Source organism: Fistularia commersonii, chromosome 3, assembly GCF_037954325.1.
Source record: "Fistularia commersonii isolate RoL2024-O1a breed Wild chromosome 3, RoL_Fcom_v1.0, whole genome shotgun sequence".
In the NCBI taxonomy this organism is placed as follows: Eukaryota; Metazoa; Chordata; class Actinopteri; order Syngnathiformes; family Fistulariidae; genus Fistularia; species Fistularia commersonii.
In genome coordinates this window covers 3,408,879-3,428,612 of record NC_141286.1, presented here as the reverse complement: position 1 = coordinate 3,428,612, position 19,734 = coordinate 3,408,879, and the positions used below count along the sequence as shown (strand labels likewise).

At 41.4% G+C, this 19,734-nt stretch overlaps 1 protein-coding gene across 16 annotated transcripts in view; it reads right to left on the bottom strand.

The window, feature by feature from the left end:
• Positions 1 to 19,734, bottom strand: part of phldb1b (pleckstrin homology-like domain, family B, member 1b) — a 127,707-nt gene that overhangs the window by 10,096 nt on the left and 97,877 nt on the right. For 4 of the 16 annotated variants that reach the window (XM_086141590.1, XM_086141609.1, XM_086141599.1 and 1 more), the window contains 12 exons: positions 19,194 to 19,514; positions 17,773 to 17,919; positions 16,313 to 16,450; positions 13,973 to 14,101; positions 9,982 to 10,137; positions 9,672 to 9,782; positions 8,975 to 9,064; positions 7,443 to 7,565; positions 4,003 to 4,164; positions 2,999 to 3,139; positions 2,003 to 2,119; positions 1,760 to 1,862 (listed from right to left, as the gene is read on the bottom strand). In XM_086141590.1, the coding sequence (XP_085997716.1) occupies positions 1,760 to 1,862; positions 2,003 to 2,119; positions 2,999 to 3,139; positions 4,003 to 4,164; positions 7,443 to 7,565; positions 8,975 to 9,064; positions 9,672 to 9,782; positions 9,982 to 10,137; positions 13,973 to 14,101; positions 16,313 to 16,450; positions 17,773 to 17,919; positions 19,194 to 19,514 (1,738 nt within the window). The remainder of the gene's footprint in view (positions 1 to 1,759; positions 1,863 to 2,002; positions 2,120 to 2,998; positions 3,140 to 4,002; positions 4,165 to 7,442; positions 7,566 to 8,974; positions 9,065 to 9,671; positions 9,783 to 9,981; positions 10,138 to 13,972; positions 14,102 to 16,312; positions 16,451 to 17,772; positions 17,920 to 19,193; positions 19,515 to 19,734) is intronic. The other 12 variants (XM_086141636.1, XM_086141697.1, XM_086141654.1 and 9 more) reach the window with 9 other exon arrangements.

The following is a 19,734-nucleotide window of genomic DNA, read 5'->3' as shown; positions in this document are numbered from 1 at the left end:
ACATCTGGCGCCCAGGTCGATAAATCCAAAAGACTCGGGGCATGCAAGATTTATTCCCCACCAGGAGAAATGCTCATAGAAGATTGATGGAAGAAGAAAGGGGGTTCAGTGTTGCAGACAAAAGAAATGATGAAAAGAAATCTCAGAGGGGGGGGAGAGTTAATGACACACCAGAGATGGAAGAGACCGGCAGAGAAGGGTTTAAGTGAAGTCAGAGTCTCAAATTAATACCCGCCAAGTGTCAAGTTGTGGTAAACGTTACCTTTGATGGATGAATAAATAGAAGTCACCTGCCAGATCGCTTTAAAGCTTCGGTTACAAATTTTAGACTTTTTTTCTTTTTCCCCTCGCCCCCTTTGAAGCCCTCAGACAGGAGCCTGATTAGTTGTAAAATACATGTCTCTCTTTTGTCTGTCTACTCCATTAGCCTTATTAGCTCCGCTTAACTAATTTCGTTTTTCCGCCGTTAAATAATGAGCGATTTGGGTCATATAAAAACCAACTCTCTGATTGACTCTTGACAGGTTTAAACAAAATTCAGCCGCCGCCGGTTTCCAAGCGAAGCGAGCAGGAAGATTCCAGTGGAACAAACCGCCGTCTACCTGCCGATCTGCTCTCTACGTCAGGCTGCCTGCAGGTCTGGGGCTCTGCAGTCCACAGGCAAACACAAACAGGAAGTCAAGAGGTGCTAAACTTATAAACGGGGCAAATCAGGGGGCTGGATAGCTGCAAAAAATGGGCGAAATCAATGGCACGTTGACCGAGAAGATTAGATGGAACACACACAGGCGTATGCGATTTTGCGTGTATACACTCCCCATGTCTCCGGCACTTTCCAGCCGTGTACTGAGAGCAGAGTGTGATGGGAGAGGATTTAAATCGAGAATAAAACACTCAAGAGAGCCTGTCCTGTCTCGCCTATGCACATTAAATTGAAAGCCAAAATATTGGAAACACACGATGTAATACAGATGGTGTTTCAAACCGATACACTTGATGGTGATGAATTATATCATTAAAAATCATCCTCGGGAATCAAAATTGAGTGTGATTTACTTTGTAAATAGGAGGTTTATGGCAGAGGGAATGAATGATTAGGATTAAAAATGTGTAATAAGTTTTATTGATCTATTATAATTCAGTATTAGAGATTTACCAAAAAGATGCCCGTGTAATTTGTTGACTTACATTAAAATGGTTGTTTACATAATGTTCTATGCTATTCCTATTTACAGATCTTTTCAAAGAAACAGAAACAAAAGTTTGATAAGCCAAAAAAAAAAAAAAAAAAAAAAAAAAACTGAACAGAAAGCAAAATATGATGTGGAGCAATAACTTGTATTTGAAAGAATTAAAAAAAAAAAGGATCAAAGATGGTATTTGGTGAAATATTGAAGTCACTTAATGATAACTTTTCTTTTTTCTTTGGGTTATTCACTTGAAACATTTTGTTAAATGTCATGCTTGATTAGTTTTCCCAAATGTCTTATTAATGTGCACAAATTGAATGCTTACTCTATCTTTTTTATTCATTTGGCATATTGTTCACTCGTGATTTTAAAAAAAAAACAGGTAGATTTGTAAAGTTCAATAAAAAAAAGATTACAACAAGATAGAAGTATAAATCTTAAGTAAAACACACAAACAAAAAAAGAATCCAAACTTGCTTCAACATCGGACAAAGTAAGGCAATATATACCTGCAAATGGAGTTACAAGAATTTCTCTGTATATGTGTGTGTGTGTGTCACGGTGTTAACCTTTCTGCTGCAGTGCCAGCTGTCTCTTGGTCTCGATGCTCTGCAGGGTAGCGGCCAGGTTCCTGGGCAAACTGCTGGAGCTGTTGGCTGCCAGCAGGGGGCTCTGCTGGGTCAGAGGCAGCAGAGGGGGGGGGGAAATACTTGGCTTCAGTTTGGAGTTCGGATGGATTACCCGGCGCTGAGAGGGGCTCGGAAGTGACGTGACAAGTACCTTCCTGTGCGAATTGCAAAATATAACAGTACCTTGGAGCTGCAGTTGCGTCCCAGTGTTGCCGTTCCCTGCTGCAGAGGAGACCCTGACCCAGATTTGGACTGATGAGGAGACTGTCCTGGATCACTGTCCAGCTTGGAACGGAATACCTGAAGAGGGAGCGTGGAGAATTATAAGAGTTATTATTAAATATTATTTAAAGGGCGCCATGTGATGGATGACCCCCCACCCCGATGCCCAATTGAGACCCAAGAGCCTGTACGGGTTAAAAGGATTCGCGTGATGATGTTATGAGTGAAGACACTGATGACGGGAAAAAAGAAAAAAAAAAAAAAAAAAGACTTCTGGCAATAAAGTTGCAAGTTTACTTGATTGTTTGATGTACTATTTAAGACTGACAACTAGAAAACAGTTAGTTTGCAGTTTAACACAAGCACGAGCACACAAGCTCACGGGCAGGCACACACACACAAACCAACACACACACACAAAACAAAAGGCCTTTGATGGGTTAATTTCAGTCAATGTCGCACTCATAAACCATGGAAGTATAAGATAAACTGTCCACTGATTAATAAAATATCCTAAAATTGAATTATTATCGATGTATATTAGCCAGATTCAAAAGATCTGGCTCTAAAATGGGATTTAATTCTATGATCACTATATATGTCTGAATACATGTATTTTGCTCTCTAATTGGTATGAATGCGGCTTTACAAAACACCTTATATGTCGAGTAAAGCCGATCGATGTGACGGTCAGTTAATTATTCAGGAAAAAAGATCCTGAGGGTAAATTCGTTCCTTTTCGCAGAGGGCGACCAAAGTTTCTTTTTTGGAAATGAAACGCCAAACACCACGTTTTCTTTCAATTTAGCTCCGCCAGCTTGTTCGTCACACCGGAACGAGTCGGCCGAAGCGATCGTCGACGACGAAACGCGGACTCCCGGGCGTCTAAGGGGTTGCCGTTGCAGACGGAAGCAGCAAAGGAAACGGGAAAGGAAGAGAAAGAAGAAAAGCCTCTACCTGCAGTGCAGGCCTGCGGCCGGACAGGGACTTGGCGGACAGAGGGGGGGTATAGAGCTGGCTGGAGCCCGCCATCAGCTCCTGGTACCACTGCTCTAAGTCTAACCTGGGGAGGCGAGGCCTGCTGCCCTCGGACTGGTACTGCGGCCCCCCGCGGGAAACAAGAGAAAGACAGGGAGGGAAGAAAAGAGAAGGGAAGACCAAGAAAATAAGACAATCGAGAGATTAGAAAGCATTCAAAGATGGTAGGAGAAGGATAGAACACATTTGTTTTACACTTTGAAAATTGTTCTTAAATATCTTCGACACATTGTTCTTGTCAGCCGCATTATGCTTCGTACCCCGAGGCCGCCGGATCCCCTGTTTTACATTTCTGTATCTTAATTGTATGTTTCTGCCGCAATGACCCAGTTTCGCACAACGGCATTAAAGTTTTTCATCTTATTCAATGAGCTACTTAAACTAATCTTTTCTATAGACACTGATGCATCTGCCAGCAGACTCGGTGAGCGGCGACGTCAGCCCTCCGTCAGCCGGAGAAGTAGCGGCGGGCTTATTGTAAGGTAATTTTAATCCCGATTTTGGATTCTCTCAAAGTGACACTCTCCGCCCGTCTCCTGGGAAACCCATTCAAATGCTGGCCGCTTACCGACATTAACTTTACCTCCCGATCGCGCGGCACAGCGAGCAACTAAAACATAAACGCATCCATTGAAATGATGTTCTCCTGGCAGGAAATGCGGTTTATTTTACCCCTAAGCAGCTACAAGTTGCTGAGAGCTACTTTTAGCAGAACTTTGAAAGAATGGGGAGTCTGTGACTCCAGGCTAAATTGCAGTGCAAGTAGACAGGAAGAGCCGCCGCCGCCGCCGCCTGTGACGAATAATATAACAACGTTCGGGGTCTCCGAGGGTCTGCTATTATCTCGTCAAACGGACGGGCCGAGCACAGAGTCGTGCGGTGAGATCCTGGGAAAAGGGGGGAGGTTGAAGGACAACACACACCTCCACGGACAGAGACAGGGAGGAGCCGTGAGGAGAGGAGAAGCAGGAGAAGGCGGGTTCTGCGGCTCCGGACCGAAGGGGCTGGCGGTGCGGGGAGGTAGGGGACGTTTCCACCTTTGGCATCCCATACATCTGATTTAACTGTCCCACAGTCACATACTCCTTTCGATATCCACGGACACACACACACACACACACACAGAGCGGAAGGAGGAGGAGAAGGGTGAAGACAAAAACGTCAGTGACTGGGAGGAGGAGGAAAACATCTCGATCAGTCATGGAGGAGCAGAGGAGGAGAGGGCTAAAGCGACACAAAAATTCACAATGAAGGCCAGACAGTTCGTACTACTTCTTTCTTTTTTTTTTTTCATTTTGTTAATTTATTTGGGTCCGACTGATAAATCAGTTAAAATTATTTGATTAGCTGATGCTTGTTTTTCACACATATATCATAAGACACGTTCGCTGATATGAAAACTAATCAGTGGATCTGTTTTGTATGACAAAGATCTGATCAGTTTGTTGTTTTTCCACATAAATAATGTACGTATGAATGAATGGACACCAACATTGTGCAGGCATTAACATTTTACTGAAAGTAGTTTGTGTTTAGAGAGAAAAGCTGAACCTGACATTAATACTGTATTGTTTTTGTCTCCCTTTGTTTTTTTAAATTGCGTATAAATGTCTAACACAATAAAGGCCATTTAAAATGTGGATCTCACTATTTGTGCGCACGCAAATTACTGTTTATACAATTCTTATTTATTATTGTTTTATTTTCTTGTAATTCTGGCACAACAATTTCCTTCGGAATTAATAAAGTTGTTCTTATTCTTAAACTTTGTTATGCTTGGGCCCGTTCTGAGGAGAGTGGGTTCGGGAGTTTTAACGCCACTATTTTTTGGACTTTTTTGGGACCGTTTGAGACTGCTGATGCAAGCGACGGTCTTTGTGACATTTTAAATATATTTGATCAGCTTTAATCCGGCGAGGAACAACAGCGAGCGCCAGATGAAACAATGAGAGTTTAAGACGTTAAGAGCATCCGGATCAAAGATGTGATCGCGAGCTTGAGATGTGATCCGGTGGGACGTGTTTGGTGATTTGCACTTGAAAGGGTGATAAATACAGCAGATTTCACATGTTTAGATCTCTATTAGATTTCGTCTCACCGGCGGCAAACGGCGGTGTAGCTGCTGCGTGCGCCTCCATGGTGCAAGCAAAGGACTACATCTTTGGACAACGTGTCCACTTGAAGCTGGACGCTACATGAGATGAGGATTTGCTAAAAATCTGTAAATATCAGGAGGAAAATAAAAATCCCTGTAGGTTGAAATCACTACAGGCTACGCTGCTCTTGAGTTTTATTTATTAATCACTGTTAATTATTAATTCAAAACACTGTATGCAGAGTAGTTCCTCCTCTGCTTGCTCCTGCAGGGTGAATATTCCAGAAGGTTGGTGCTCTCACAGAAAAGGCTGATTGTCCACTTTTGCTGAGCATCTGGAAAGCGCCCCTTGTTTTTCCTGCCTACATGCATAATGAATAAATTCTATCTCTGAATTTTGTTTTTCGTAGAGTTCAGTTTCGTTTGTTAAGCAGGAATATCGTCTTTAATGTGGAAATTTTGGGGATCGTGTTGAGATTAAACTCTTAAGGTGAGACAGAATCACGGGGAAGCATATCGTCCAGTTCAAGAAGTAATTTGGTGGCGTCCTAAATCTATGAAGCAAAACATTTATAAAAACCAAAAAAAAAACAGCAAAAAAAAAAAAAAAACAGGCAAGTTTGAATCAAAACCACTTGTAAAGAGAAGATTTTAAAAATACTCCCAATACTAGATATCAACCGATGTTCTTAATAAAGGTAAATAAGTTTTATCTGTAAAGTGAGCCCAAAGCATCAAAATGAAATGTCTTCATCTTGCAAATTATCCCAAGCATTTTTTTAATGATAACATGTTTCAGGCTTAACACTCGGGCAGCAGTTCTTAAATAGGGACCGATTTCTTGTTAAAAATCAAACGCAATTGATGACATTTGTAGGTTAGAATGTCAGACACGTGTCAAACTGTAATTGACACGTGATTGAAATGACAAATGAAAGGTTGTGTTTCAAGCCAATAAAATATCAACTGCAGTATTTGGATTTCCATTAGATTACAGTTCATATAAAAACCAAAACAAGAAAAGAAGCTGTTGTTACTACTGGAGTTCAAATAGTTCCTTTGGAAAAAACGGCTGATGATTTTCTCAACGTTACTTCAAATATTAACATCTCACAATGTTGGATGTCCAGCCGGGAACGCACACATGTGACCCATATCTGACGTTAAAATCAAAAATATGAGACACATTCCTGTATTTTTCCATTTGCTCGCGAGTCACTCAATGTCAAATAAGCACGTAGCAGCCATATTATTACATTTTCAGGTGCCGGATGCTCCCTGACTTTAAATGAGAACAAAGTGATCAGCTTTCAGACAGCGTCAACACAAAGGCGGCCCACAAGAAGCAATTTAAAAGTATCCTTCAACTCAGAATTGTTGTTTTGATTGAAAATACTGTTCAAATTTAGAAAATAATGAATTAACAGTTGCTAATAAATCTGAGTTTAACACATGTGGATGTGTGTTATCATTTTGTATTATGAATAAAAAAATGTATCGTTTCACCAACAGATGAAAGACCAATAAAATATTTGCTGCTTTTTACTAAAAAGAAAACTTGCAAGGACCCGAGTTTGTAGGTTCAACATCTATTAAAACCCGTCTGATGCTGTATGTTTAATTTAGCTGAACGGTCTTCGGACTCACAGATGTGGATCGATGCACTCTGGGGAAGGAAATGACCTTCGTCCATTAATCAAACGACCAGAACAGACACGTTATTTGCACCGCAACCTGGAGCCGAGCTCTGTTTGCTTGGCCGTTTGTTTAAGTCAGAGTCCGATGGGACGCCGAATGCCGAGTTCGAGATTAATTCTGCGGAGAGACGGGGCCAGAAGGCTGAGTCTGTCAGAACAGGACAGAATCAGATGATGAAATGATTGTGATTCCTTTTTTTTTTTTTTGCTTGTGTTATTGTGTGAATGTACTATTGAACTGTTGTTTATCCGCATGAGCAATTCGAAACATGAGCGATGGTACGTGACGGGGATTAATGACAATGAAAATGTTAATGGGTTTTCTATGAAGTGAACAAAAATTGGGCTGATTTAGTGATAAAATATTAAAGGAGCTAAAGGATGTGAGATACCTGCGCTAAGACCTTCCCCCCGGGATAAAGAGGACTCTAATTCGACGAATGGGCTGAGAACAAGCATGAGACACAGAGGCGATCCAGCGACAGCAACACACCAGCAGAGGGAGCAACACGTCACGGCAGTGAATATCTCATTTAACAGGGAGAGACGGGTCAGGAAGAAGTGATGGTACCTCGCAGGCGCCAGCTAATGTAGCATCTACGGCAAACGAGCAGCCGAGCGAAGCCGCCCTGCCGCAGTCATGGAGGCCGTTGCTGCCGTACACCTTACAGACGTCTGACGGCTTCATGTACTCCTGAGCAGCAGCCGACGACAGTTAAGACAGGATGAAAAAGCCATGAGGACAAGACTGCACCGAGCTTCCCGCGCAGGGCGGACACGCAAAAACACGTGGCGGCGACACAAACCGGCCACGAAATTCAGCTGCTTTTCGTGAATTTACTTAAAAAAAAAAAAAAAAAAAGGGCAAAGTACAAGTGAGTGCAAGTGGCAACACAGAGTGGAACGTGAGCGTACCGAGTGCAGGTACGCGCACGTAAGCGGCGCTTTTTTCGCACTAGCATCATAAGGCTAAAAAGCAAAACTGAAAAAAAAAAAAGACACCACTGAGACGCTACACCGCAGCACGCTTTCTCTCCACAAACAAGTGGGCAAAGTGGGATTTAAGAGTTGCACCATGCCGGATACTCTCAGATGCTACTCACTACAGACAGGTGACAAAACTATCTTTCTTTTAATGCATGACAAGATCAAAACACAATATCAGTGTATGCAACTGCCTGGTATTCAACAATTTCTGCTTCGGTTTGGAGAATCCATCCGTCGTCTGCCGCTTATCGTGCAATCAGGGTCGCGGGGGGTTTAAAAGCATGATCCATGCCAATAAGAAAAGATATTGTTCTCGTGGATATTCATTTCGCTTCATATTTGGGTGATTTCTTGCTCATTTTCAGATGTTTAATTTCATGTATGACATTTCTTGCACATACTTGGTGACTTCTTAGTGATAAACAGGCTTTCTTGTCGAATATAGGGATACAGATGCAATTCTAAGGTGGCCTCAACATCTCCTTCAATATGAATTACTTTTTATTTATCACCTGTCTGTATGGTGCACAAAAACTGGGTCAGCGCAGAACAAACGGCAGACACTGTGAGACCAAGACATCCACATCTGGGCGACGTGCTCAGCAAAAGGGTAACTAGCTTTCATGCAGGTGACATTAGTCCGGTTACCTCCGTAGGGCTGCCCGGGTACAAGTGACAGACAGGGGTGGGATGTAAGTAAGGAGGAGAGGCTCTGCAGAGGGCATTCTGGAAGGAGTAGATATCCTCTAACAACAGGTCAGCCTTACTGATTCGAAGCGCTTCCTGTTGTAACAATTCAGGAATACATGCTTTTGATACAGTTGCTAAACTAACGTGGGAAAATGCCTAGAAAAAAAAAAAAAAAAAAGCAGGAGCTTTCGCAAAGACCCCTCTAACGTGTCGCGGCTTCAGTTCTGATGACAATTTGATGAGAAAGGTTAGCTTTTCAAACCTTGCGAGATGATAAGTTAGTTCCAAAACACCGATTTCACTACACAACAAAGTAGAGGTGAGATGGGGCGATACGCTAGGCCGCTTTCTGTTTACATTCCTGAGGCGATATGTTAAAACTAGTGTTTTCACGGGGGAATGAAAGAGCCGATGCATCTCTCTCACCTCTCTCATCGCAGTGGACGACTTGGGGAAGCTCTTTCCTCCGGTGATACTGTGGTATCGCTTTTCCAGGGCCGACAACCTCTCCTTCTCCTGGAAATATTGCCACGCGTCGATTTTGTAAGAACATTTTTTTTTAAACTTCACTTACTCCAAATGCGACTTTGAGCGAAACGTACATCGGTGTTGTTTGGCAATTTGGGCTTCCCTGGTTCTGTGAAACTCAAAATTAAATGAAATACTCTCACAATCAGTGGCCACCTTCCTTCATGTTGCATCAGACCGCCCAGCAGTCATTTTCCTGACTCCTTGCATGTTTTGCCAAAATAACTTCTGCCTTGAAATGGGTTGATTTAAAGTCCCTATAATTTGGATGCGTTTGGATGAAAGGCTTAAATACATTTGAACATCAGACTTCTTCCTCCGATCATCACCTTATTCTGGTAGAGTCTATGTATCCCTACGAGTTGTGCAGTGTTGTCAGGGTCATTAACAAGGCATGGCGTTGCAAAGAAATTAGACTGAAGTATCAAATTAAAATAGGGTTAAATAGGGATAAATAGCAAATTTAAAAGACGCCCATGTTCTGTGGGCGTAATCATTCACAGTGACTATAACGATTTATATTGTGCACCGTTTGAAAAGAGACGCTTCTGGCTGCAATATGCATTGTATCTCATCATTAATGCATTCAGTTTACCTTCTGAAGCATTTGCAGCGTGAGGGTCCGGTCCTTGCCGAGCCGCTCGCACTCCTGAGCTGCCTGCAGCCCTAACTGGTTCGCCTGGTTCTCCAGAGCAGACACTTTGTCCTGTGGTTAAAGAAACCGCTCCGTGAAAAAAATGAATGCTGAATAACGTTTCCTGTGAAGTGTGATCAGGCTCGGCGGTATTAATGAATTACGTTACGTGAGTTTTTCATGTATCGTGGCTGTTGAAAATGTTCAAATAAAGAAGGTGACGGTGAGAATTTGGAGCAGTTGCCGCCGAACGTCTGAAAGGTCATCGCACCTTCCTCTGCGCCACGCTGCTGTGGTACTCGGCTCGCTCTTGCAGAAGCTGCTGACTGATGGTTTCCCTCTCCTCCTCCAGGCTGCTCTCCCTCTCCAGCTGCTGGAACTCCAGGTCCTCGAACTTTTTGGTTCCTGCCTCCAGAGCTTCTCCGTCCTATGAGAGGCCGCATACGACAACAGTTACACCAACAGAGACAAAAAAAAAAAAAACCTATATACCACAATCCCGGTTAATTAATTCACAATCACTGGCTAACAGAAAAGCCAATAAACCTCGGGCCGTGCTCGAGCCATCTATGCTGCCTAAATGTAAAAATAATGGCGGCAGAGAACCCTGAGAAAATGTGGAAGCAGGCGCAATTTGCACTCACAAACAGCTTGACATACATTTTAACTTTTTCTTTCCCGTTTCACTCCAGCTTTGTCTTTTGTAACAATTACGGCAAAAGAAGGTTATGAGTAATGACCGCTCTTCTGTCGATTCTTAGTCGTTTTTTCTGCATCGGATTGCAGGAACCTTAGGTCGAAGCAATGGGGTGTCGATGTATTAGCAAATGCTAATACATATGCTAAAGCACTGACACCTAATTGATCATAAAATGAATACTTTGAGCAGAAAGTCTGGTTAAAAAAATGTAATGAATCTATATCGGCCCGTGTTTTGTTTGTGGACTGCATGTTTGTGCTGCCTGTCGCTTGTCTGGAACCTCCATCTTACCGTCTTTGATTATAGATCGAATTTGTTGGCTCAGAGACGCAAGACCTTTGTGCCACACTTCATAAATAATACAAATCTAATATTTCTCACTACCTCATTTAAAAGGCCCGGTGCACTGAAAAATACCTTTAGACCCTGTTTGCCTCTTGCTATTTGGCAAATAAATACCAATAAATAAATAAATCTACATTACGACTATAATTACGTTATTGCCCCAATCTTTTCATACTAAACATTTGGCTTTTCAGGTCTTGTGGAATTTCAGTCAATATAATTTCAATATAATTTTCAGTCAATATAATTTTAACTTGAGAATTATTGCATTATTGAAGGGGAGTGGATGAATGTCACAAACCCAGAAGCCTTATATCAGAATCAATGAATAATTGACCTGAAAATGAGCACAGAAATCATGACGAAATTAAGGTATAACTACCGGGAAACAAAAAAAACTACACCACAAAAAACACAAAAGTCATTAAAAAAAAGAAGTAAATTGTGCCAAGAAATTACTAAATTGTAAGAAAACTCAAAGGAGGTCACATTACGGTATCATAAAGTAGTCCTGGGGCAGTTGTTACATTAAAATATATACTCACATCAGTGGAAGATGCAGGAGGAAGGAATTCAAAGATTACTGAAGTTTTTACAAATGCACAACGAGTGAATTTTCTCCTGTGGTTTTCGATTGATGGATCTATTGCCAATATAAAGAGAAGTTTTCCAAACTTGAACCTATCAGTGTGTAGACACTGATAGGTTCAAGTTTATGACACTTTTTTGCAGAGTGTGTGAACTTCATGTCTCTTGTGAAGAAGCCTTTGCTGTCAATCCACTGACATGCAGTGTGAAAGGTCAAAGCAAGTGGTCAGACCATTCAAAAAGAAGTCAACATGTCAAACAGCCATAAATGGAAAATATCACACAGCCTAAATTCAGATTTACTTTACTGTAACTGAGGTATGACTATTTTCCGTAGCGTGACAATCCCAGTTGTGTATCAAACAAATACAGTACATAATGTCACATTTTGAATATCTGGACATACACATTTTGAATATATGGATTATACATATATTTAAATATAAAATTCTGGTATTCTACTGAGATGTAATATTTCAGACATTATTCATTTACACGAGAGGAGTCACAGGATGATGGGGAGGAGGGCAGAGAGGGGATCTAGCCAAGGCCTAGGTTAATTGATTAGTGAGCGGTTAACAACATATGCCAGCCACAACAAATCACAGAGGGGAAATAGATCAAGTACACACATGCAGTGCAGAGTCACATGAGCTACGGTACACAAACGGTGTATCGGCGGGAGGAGACGGGACCTGGAGACGTTCATGTGCGCCGATGGAATGAGGGAGGAAGTAGCATGTGGGAGCGGTGGGCAACATTCTGGCAGCTTACGGCAACAACAAATTACACTTGTGCAACAGGGGGTGGGACACTCGCCCGTTCTCACAAAGAAATCCTTTAAATTGGATATCAAAAGTGGGGTTTTGGAGCCAAAATAGGTCAGATTATTTCACTGTTAAGCATCACATATTCACTTAACATCTGACATTTAAACCACATTTGTTGTAAATACTGTCAAACCAGAGCTGATTGCAGCAGCATACTGATGATTATCTGCTATAAGTAGCTACAAAAAGAGAAATGCCTGACAAATGTTAGATTGAAAATTAAAATTAGCACTGGACTTACAGCAACAGAATAGTGATTCGTAAAATGGTAAAATTTGGTCATTTTAATTACTGTACCAGATGATTTTGGTTATTTTGTAGTAAAGCCGCAATCATCTTGTCGTATCATAGATGCCTTTACAATATTATTGTCCAGCTTGGAATTTATATACAAAAGATCAGATTTTGACCTATGCAGATTTGGTATCAGCAGCAGGGCTAAATCTGATGCTAACAAAAATAAAAACATGCCAGATGATATTGATCAGCTCTGCTAATGAGGCCTTAATGCTGGTATGCTTATATTTACTGAATCAAAAAAGGGCAACATCCAAGCACGTTCTAGTCTACAACATGCAAGTGATTAAAAAAAGGATATGTTGCAGCTTAGTGTTGCTACACTGACAGCATCACAACATTCTGACTCTCAGTTCTGTACAGCCACCAGTCTGGTTCTGTGGCATCCTCCACTGTGTGTGTGTGTGTGTGTTTCCCCACTATCACATGATGAATGAACAGCATTTGGATTTTGAATAAGAGAGCAGATACTGTCGAGAGTTATGTGTAGCACAACCCTGCTAAAAGGTGAAAGGTCCAAACAGCGCTACGAGGTGGAATTTGCTGAGAGCTGCCAAACATGCATGGAAGCATTTCTATCTACAGAAATGACAAAAACCCTTCAAGCAGTAACTCATGTAATATAGTAAACTGATATTGTTTTTCATAATACTCACAGAATTGTATTTACTGTAACAGTATGCAGTATATACTACTGCAGCATGATGATATGCCCAGCTTTTTTTTTTTTTTTTTTGACTGTTTATACAATTTTCTACTATTATTTATTATTGTTATGCTTTTCTTGTTATTCTGGCACAACAAATTCCTTCAGGATAAATAAAGTTGTTCTTATTCTTAGCTAAGCAAGAATTTAGCTGGGGAAAAATCTGTGTATTTGTCATGTCTCTTACAAGCACGATAATGTATATTGGATTTTTCTTCTGTCTTTACCCTTTTGAATAAAACACAGGGAGCCGCCCAAGATATCCTGCTATCATATTTGAGGGTAAAAATTATTATAAAGTCTAGGCTAGTGAGAGGCTGTGACATTCACGATAAAGCCAGTTCAAAGTTTTCGGCGTAGCAGTATAGCGGGCTGTGTTTACCGATATTTGGTGTTCAGCTCCATTTTGAAAAGTGGATTTTGAAAGGTAATATGATCAACTTTTCATGATAATCTGAAGATGCAAAAAAAAAAAAAAGCCTATGTTTTAGAGGATATAAATAGCTAAGAGTTCCCTCCCTCTGACAGAATACAGTTAATTGTCAATTCATTGCAAAAGACTTTAAGTAATGAATAAATGCTCCACTCTAAGTCATGCCGAATCTAAAATGAGTGCATGGTTTTGCTTCAGCGACAGGCAGAGCAGCGGAAGGTGCTAGACTAGTTCTACTGAAGGTCATAGGGATGATGTTGGTTTTCAGGATGTCTGACGGCAGCTTGTCACATAGGGGTTCTGCAGGCGGGATTTCCCGGGTTCGGGTTCGGCCTCTGTGCTTCTGCTCAACTGACAACCCACCCTTTTGAGTTGTTCCTGCAACTGTTCCCGCAGGGATTCGGGACAGTTATGAAGCTGGTTCTGCAGCTCAGCGTGGCCCTCCTGGAGGCTCTGCAGGGCCCGGCGCTCGGCCTCAACATTAGCCCTCTCCTAGAAAGACACAATACACACGCCCACACAGGATGGATGGACGAGACAGAGAGAGAGAGAGAGAGAGAGAGAGAGAGAGAGAGGTAGTGTGTGAGAGAGAGAGAGAGAGAGAGAGAGAGAGAAACACACTGCTCAAAATTCACGCCATGCACATAAAAAGCTGTTAGGTGTTAGCAACAGACACATCCTGAAGGCTGTTCAGAATTTGGCAGAGCACAGGAAGTCTGTACTGAATTTTTGGCATGTTACTACCTACAACTTGGGATTCATTAATAGACAATGTGCTTGGAACTGGACTTGACAGAGAATCTATTTTTTTTTTTTTTTTAACAATACTCAACTACTTCATGTGAAATTTTTGCTCTAACAGATGAAAACTTGGTTGCAAAATAAGACAAGGTCAAGAGGCAGTAGATATTCTGCGATACAACATGTAGAATAATAATGGTTGAGAGTTTTACAGTGCATTTGGCAAGTAAGATAAGAAATATTTGGATATTTAATTAAATATGACAATATTGATCAATTCTAGCATTTTCTACAGTGGTATCATAAACGCATAATCACATCAACATAACAACACATAGTTACAGGTTTGGCTGAAGGCATATTTCTCAGAAGCTGAAGGATATGCCATCACATTTCTATGAGACGCAGTTGGTTCTACTTTAATAACTGAATGCCAAAGGTAAGAGGCTGACAGACGTATTTGTTAGCTAAATAACTGGTCAACATTTGCCATTCAAAATATATAACGAGTAATTTATGTTCCTTGGCTTAGAGAAGACAAGTCACTGTGTCATATGTAAATTTGATCCATTTGTCATTCACATGATGCTGATATTTGGTTACATGGAAGCTATGACGTCAGTTACACGACATCTACATTGCGTGGTATTTAAGTAATGACATTAATTCTCAAAAAATATATATTTCTGACAATCTATTGGTTTTAGGTTTCACCCGAGAGTGACGAGAAGAGAATTCTTTCTTATCAGAGTTAAATGTTTGTCTTCCTTGATGTTGTCATATGGCACAGGTTGTTGTTGCATACTTTATATTATCATGTGTCGAAATTAGCCTGACTAATATACCATCTATATGTTGCACATCTGTTACCAATAGACGATATACAGTAAAAGATCAATTGAAATGGGTTATGTTAACCAACGCACTTATACCATTGATACTTTTAAAACATATTTCTAATCGCAAACCAGCTGCTTTACTGAGTACAATCACTGATTTATATTTATCAGTTTTTTTAATTCCAAATTGGTAGGAGCACCAAAATCCACCCAAAATCTTTTAGCTTTGGGCAGGCCTTGTAAAAACAAATGGATTTCCCAACATCTTAATGACAAAATAATATTCATAAGAAGCCCGCATTAATAGGACTTATGTTTTTGTACACCTTTGGGACCCAACACACAATACATGTTCATATTATAGTCTTACGCTGACACGTTCTCGGTCTGCTGCCTCAATGACTCATCGGTAAAAAACATTATGAATGACCATTTTACATTTCGTAAAATGGAAATAGTTAAGAGTTTCCACACCAGAATGAACCAAGTCAAGTCAAAAAAGTGTTGGATGCAGGCACAGGAAAAGGGATGGACTTAATCCACTAGAAACATGCCAGTTTCGGTTACATGAACTCCATCCTCTAAGACTTGGGTAGACCCCGTGCACTATTAAACGAATGTAGCCATTAAAAGGGCAGCTTTCCCGGCCTACAGGGTCTGTCATGCACGCAATGAAGAAGCAAGCTGAGCGAAATGGATCGGAAACAGAGCGGCTGGAAGTGCCGAAAGAAGCGAAGCACCCGTTAAAACGGTTAACGGACGTCGATTATTTAGCAGAGCCAAGTGAGGGGGGAAATAGGGATGACAAGTCACCTGAGAGCAGACCACTACGGGGGGGAGGGTGGGGGAGTCATGCAAGAAATTACACACAGGGAAGCAAACACAGTCATGTATTTAGCCCCTCGTATGATTCCAGACTCTGAAATCAATAACTTGTCTAGGTAAGGAGATCCTCGGGGCAAAGAAACACCGACGGTGGACGTAAGGAAAGAAGGGACCCTTTCGGGGACGGTCAGAGCTCAGGCGGTGGCGGTACTCTGTGTTTTTCTTCTTTGCTAAAACCCATTTGAATTCTCCTTGACCAACACTATTGGGATTCAAACCAACACACTCCTGCTTTTACCTTGTCTTTCTCTCTCTGAATGGTGCTCTCCAGTTCGTCCAGCTTCTGCTGCAGCTGACCGATGATGTCTGCCTCGGCCTCGATCTGGTCCAGCTCGGCCTGCCTCTCCCCCTGCAGCAGGGCTCGCTCCATCTCTGCCTGAGGAACACAACCGCCACAGTCACAACGGGGAGCCTTGAAACTGAAACGTTTGGTAGAAAGCAGTGAAAGCATCTTTTTTTTTTTATTAAAAACAGCTAAATGTAATTTGTGTGTGCAGTATATTCAGTCCAGGATCATGGCTAAATTTCAACTGTCTGTTGCCTTTAGTAAGAGTTAACATAGATGCTTTTCAATATGTGTATTTTCTATTAAATTGCATTTTTTTTTTCTTACGGACATTAAAAAAACAGTAACATCATGGAGCAACGCAAGAATAAGCCGGGCAACAAGAAACAAATACCTAAAATCGTCCAGAAATTCCATGAAAACAAAAATGAATCCAAATCCTAACCTGCAAATCGAGAATAAAATAAATGAACTCAAAAATAAATCAAATCAGGGAACAACGCAAGAATAAGCCGGGCAACAAGAAACAAATACCTAAAATCGTCCAGAAATGACATGAAAACAAAATTGAATCCAAATCCTAACCTGCAAATCAAGAATAAAAGAAATGAACTCAAAAATAAATCAAGAGAGTCGATCAAAAATAGCTTAGATATCGGCATAAAACTTAAAGTGACCTCCCTTTAATATGCCTAGAGCAGTTAAATATCCCCCCCAAAAAAATCTGCTAGATGTCGACTATATATCCGCTGAGAAGAATTCAACTGTCAGAAGAAAAACAACCAGTTATACATCGAAATATACGGTGAAAAAAATCCTCATTACCGAAAATGAATTAAAATTGTTTTAACAATTGTTAAATTGTTATTGTTATGTTAAAATTAAACAGTTATCCTTTCAATTTAAATTGGTGCAGTCAGAATTTTTTCTTTTAAGAAAGAGGATATGTACAGCAAAATTTTTGGATATGCAAACTACCTATTACAAAAGTTAAAGAGTATTAAAATTGTACATTATTCGCCTTTTAGCTTCTGCATAACTTTGCATTGGCTATTCCTGTCTTAGCTTCTCGTAGCTTCTATTAGCGGCTGCTAGCCAAGTTGTCACCTTTAACTCATGTTACAGGCATAGAATTGTTAGCAACTGATTGCTGTGACTATAAGCCTTGTGATAAACTCATTTTAATCATGTGTTTGCATCTATTTTTACTGTTATCTTTTATCTGTCAGTAGCTTTTTGCAAAGTGTTCAGCCTGTTAGCTATTTTTCTGCAGCTATTGCATAACTGATGCAATTATTATTACTTATTATCAGCCACCTACTAACAGATTAGTTTTATTTTCCTGTGATGTCCATTTGTTTTTTTAATGGCGTAGCCAGTTTGAGCTCCATGTTTCGAACGCTCCAGCCTACTTCTTGCTTGGACTCCTGCAGTTGTTGCTCCAGCTCCGTCAGCCTGGACTTGAGCTCATCGATCCGAGAAAGAACGCGAACCCGCTCATCCTCCAGGTAACTCAGCTCCAGCCTCCCCACGCCGCCTGGGCTGGAGGAGTCCTCGTGCTGCAGGGGAGGGAAAGGGGGGGGTCAGGGCAAAATCTGGCCTTTCGAAATCCCCCCGAACGTTCGGCGTAAAATCTGAAGCGTTGCGACTGGGCAGAGATAGAGGAAAAGAGAGTTGTCATTGAGAAATTTAAGAGGTTTAATGAGATATCCTATCCTTTGCATGCACAAAAATATATAATTGTTAAAGGTTTCGCATCATATAGTTTGTTTGAAAAACTCCAATCACTCAAGAGTTCTAATTTGATTTTGATGTGATCATAATCGTCGCCTTAAATTTGTGAATGTTCTCTGAATACTGTTGCCTTACGAACTAAAGACGTCCAGCGTTCTTATGTTCATATGGAATATGTCCATAACATATTCTAGTGGTGTTAAAACGGTGATTCAAACACTATTTAAACCTTACAACCCCCCCAACACACACACAGCAGCAGAACTGCATGCTTGATTTTCCTTTATGTAACGCGCTTGCTGGTCATATCACATGCATCCACGTGAAATACAACGAAAAATAACAATAACCCCTTAACAAGAGTGCTCAGTTGCGAGTAAAATGTAACCTCTGATTCCCACGATTACGTACTATAAAACACAATTCCGGGATGTAATTCAGAGTGCTGAGAAAAAAAACAAAGAGGTCCTGTATTTACGAGCGCCTGTGACGAGCGTCCATGAAAATGTTGCTGGTTGTTTTAAAAACCCTGGAATGGTGTCGAGCTACTAATATATTCATATCAAGAAAATAAAAATGGGACATTTTTCGTGAGCATGCATGAATATATATATACTGCTCAAAAAAATAAAGGGAACACTTGAACAACACAATGGAACTCCAAGTCAATCACACTTGTGTGAAATCATAGTGTCCACTCAGGAAGCAACACAGATTCATTTTGACTTGTTTTAAGGACATTACATCAAAGTTGGATCAGCCTGGAGTTTGTTTTTACACTTTAATTTTGAGTGCGATTCCTAATCCAGACCTCCATGGGTTGATACAATTGATTTCCATTGATCATTTTTGTGTGATTTTGTTGTCAGCACATTCAACTGTGTAAAGAGCAAAGTATTTCATAAGAATATTTCATTCATTTAGATCTAGGATGTGTTTTTTAAGTGTTCCCTTTATTTTTTTGAGCGGTGTATATTGCATGCATATGTGACATTCTGTTTGCTGAACAAGCAAAACCAGGCGTCTTCTGCACATGCTCAATCCACGGCAGCATGCACGAATTTCCGGAGGGGGTTTTCCGTGAGGCGTGATCTCTGACCTGTGCGTCTCCATTGTGCAGTGCTGTGGCTGTGCTGCCGGGAGCAGGAGAGGTCCTCACCTCCTGATGCGTGCTCTCCGTGCTGCTGCACTCCTCCTTCAGATTCTCCTCGTCGCTCTCCCTCTGTCTCTGCGCTAGACGCAGCGAGGCCGAGGACGCCGTCCCGCCGAGGACGTGGTCGGCGGAGGATCTGCATGCCGGGCCATCCGTCAGCGCTTCGGTGAAGCCTGTCGTCACGGAGGCCAGGGGCTCGGGGACCGCGCTCTCTCCCTTGTTGTACTCAGCGCACAGGTTTAGGATGGTCTCCAGTCGCTGCCTTTCCTACAGAAGATCAGACGGGAACGCAGGTCACCTTGACAGTTCAAAGATCTCATCTCTCGGAAAGCTGCGGATCGAGACAGTTACGACATCGATGTGGCCGTATACGTGAAAAAGGTGCCTGTGAAATCCCAAATAATTGAGAAATCCCAAAATGGTCCCCACCTGACCGGGGATACTGGCTACAGGTGGATACATACTGTACAGCAGCTTTACATTGCAG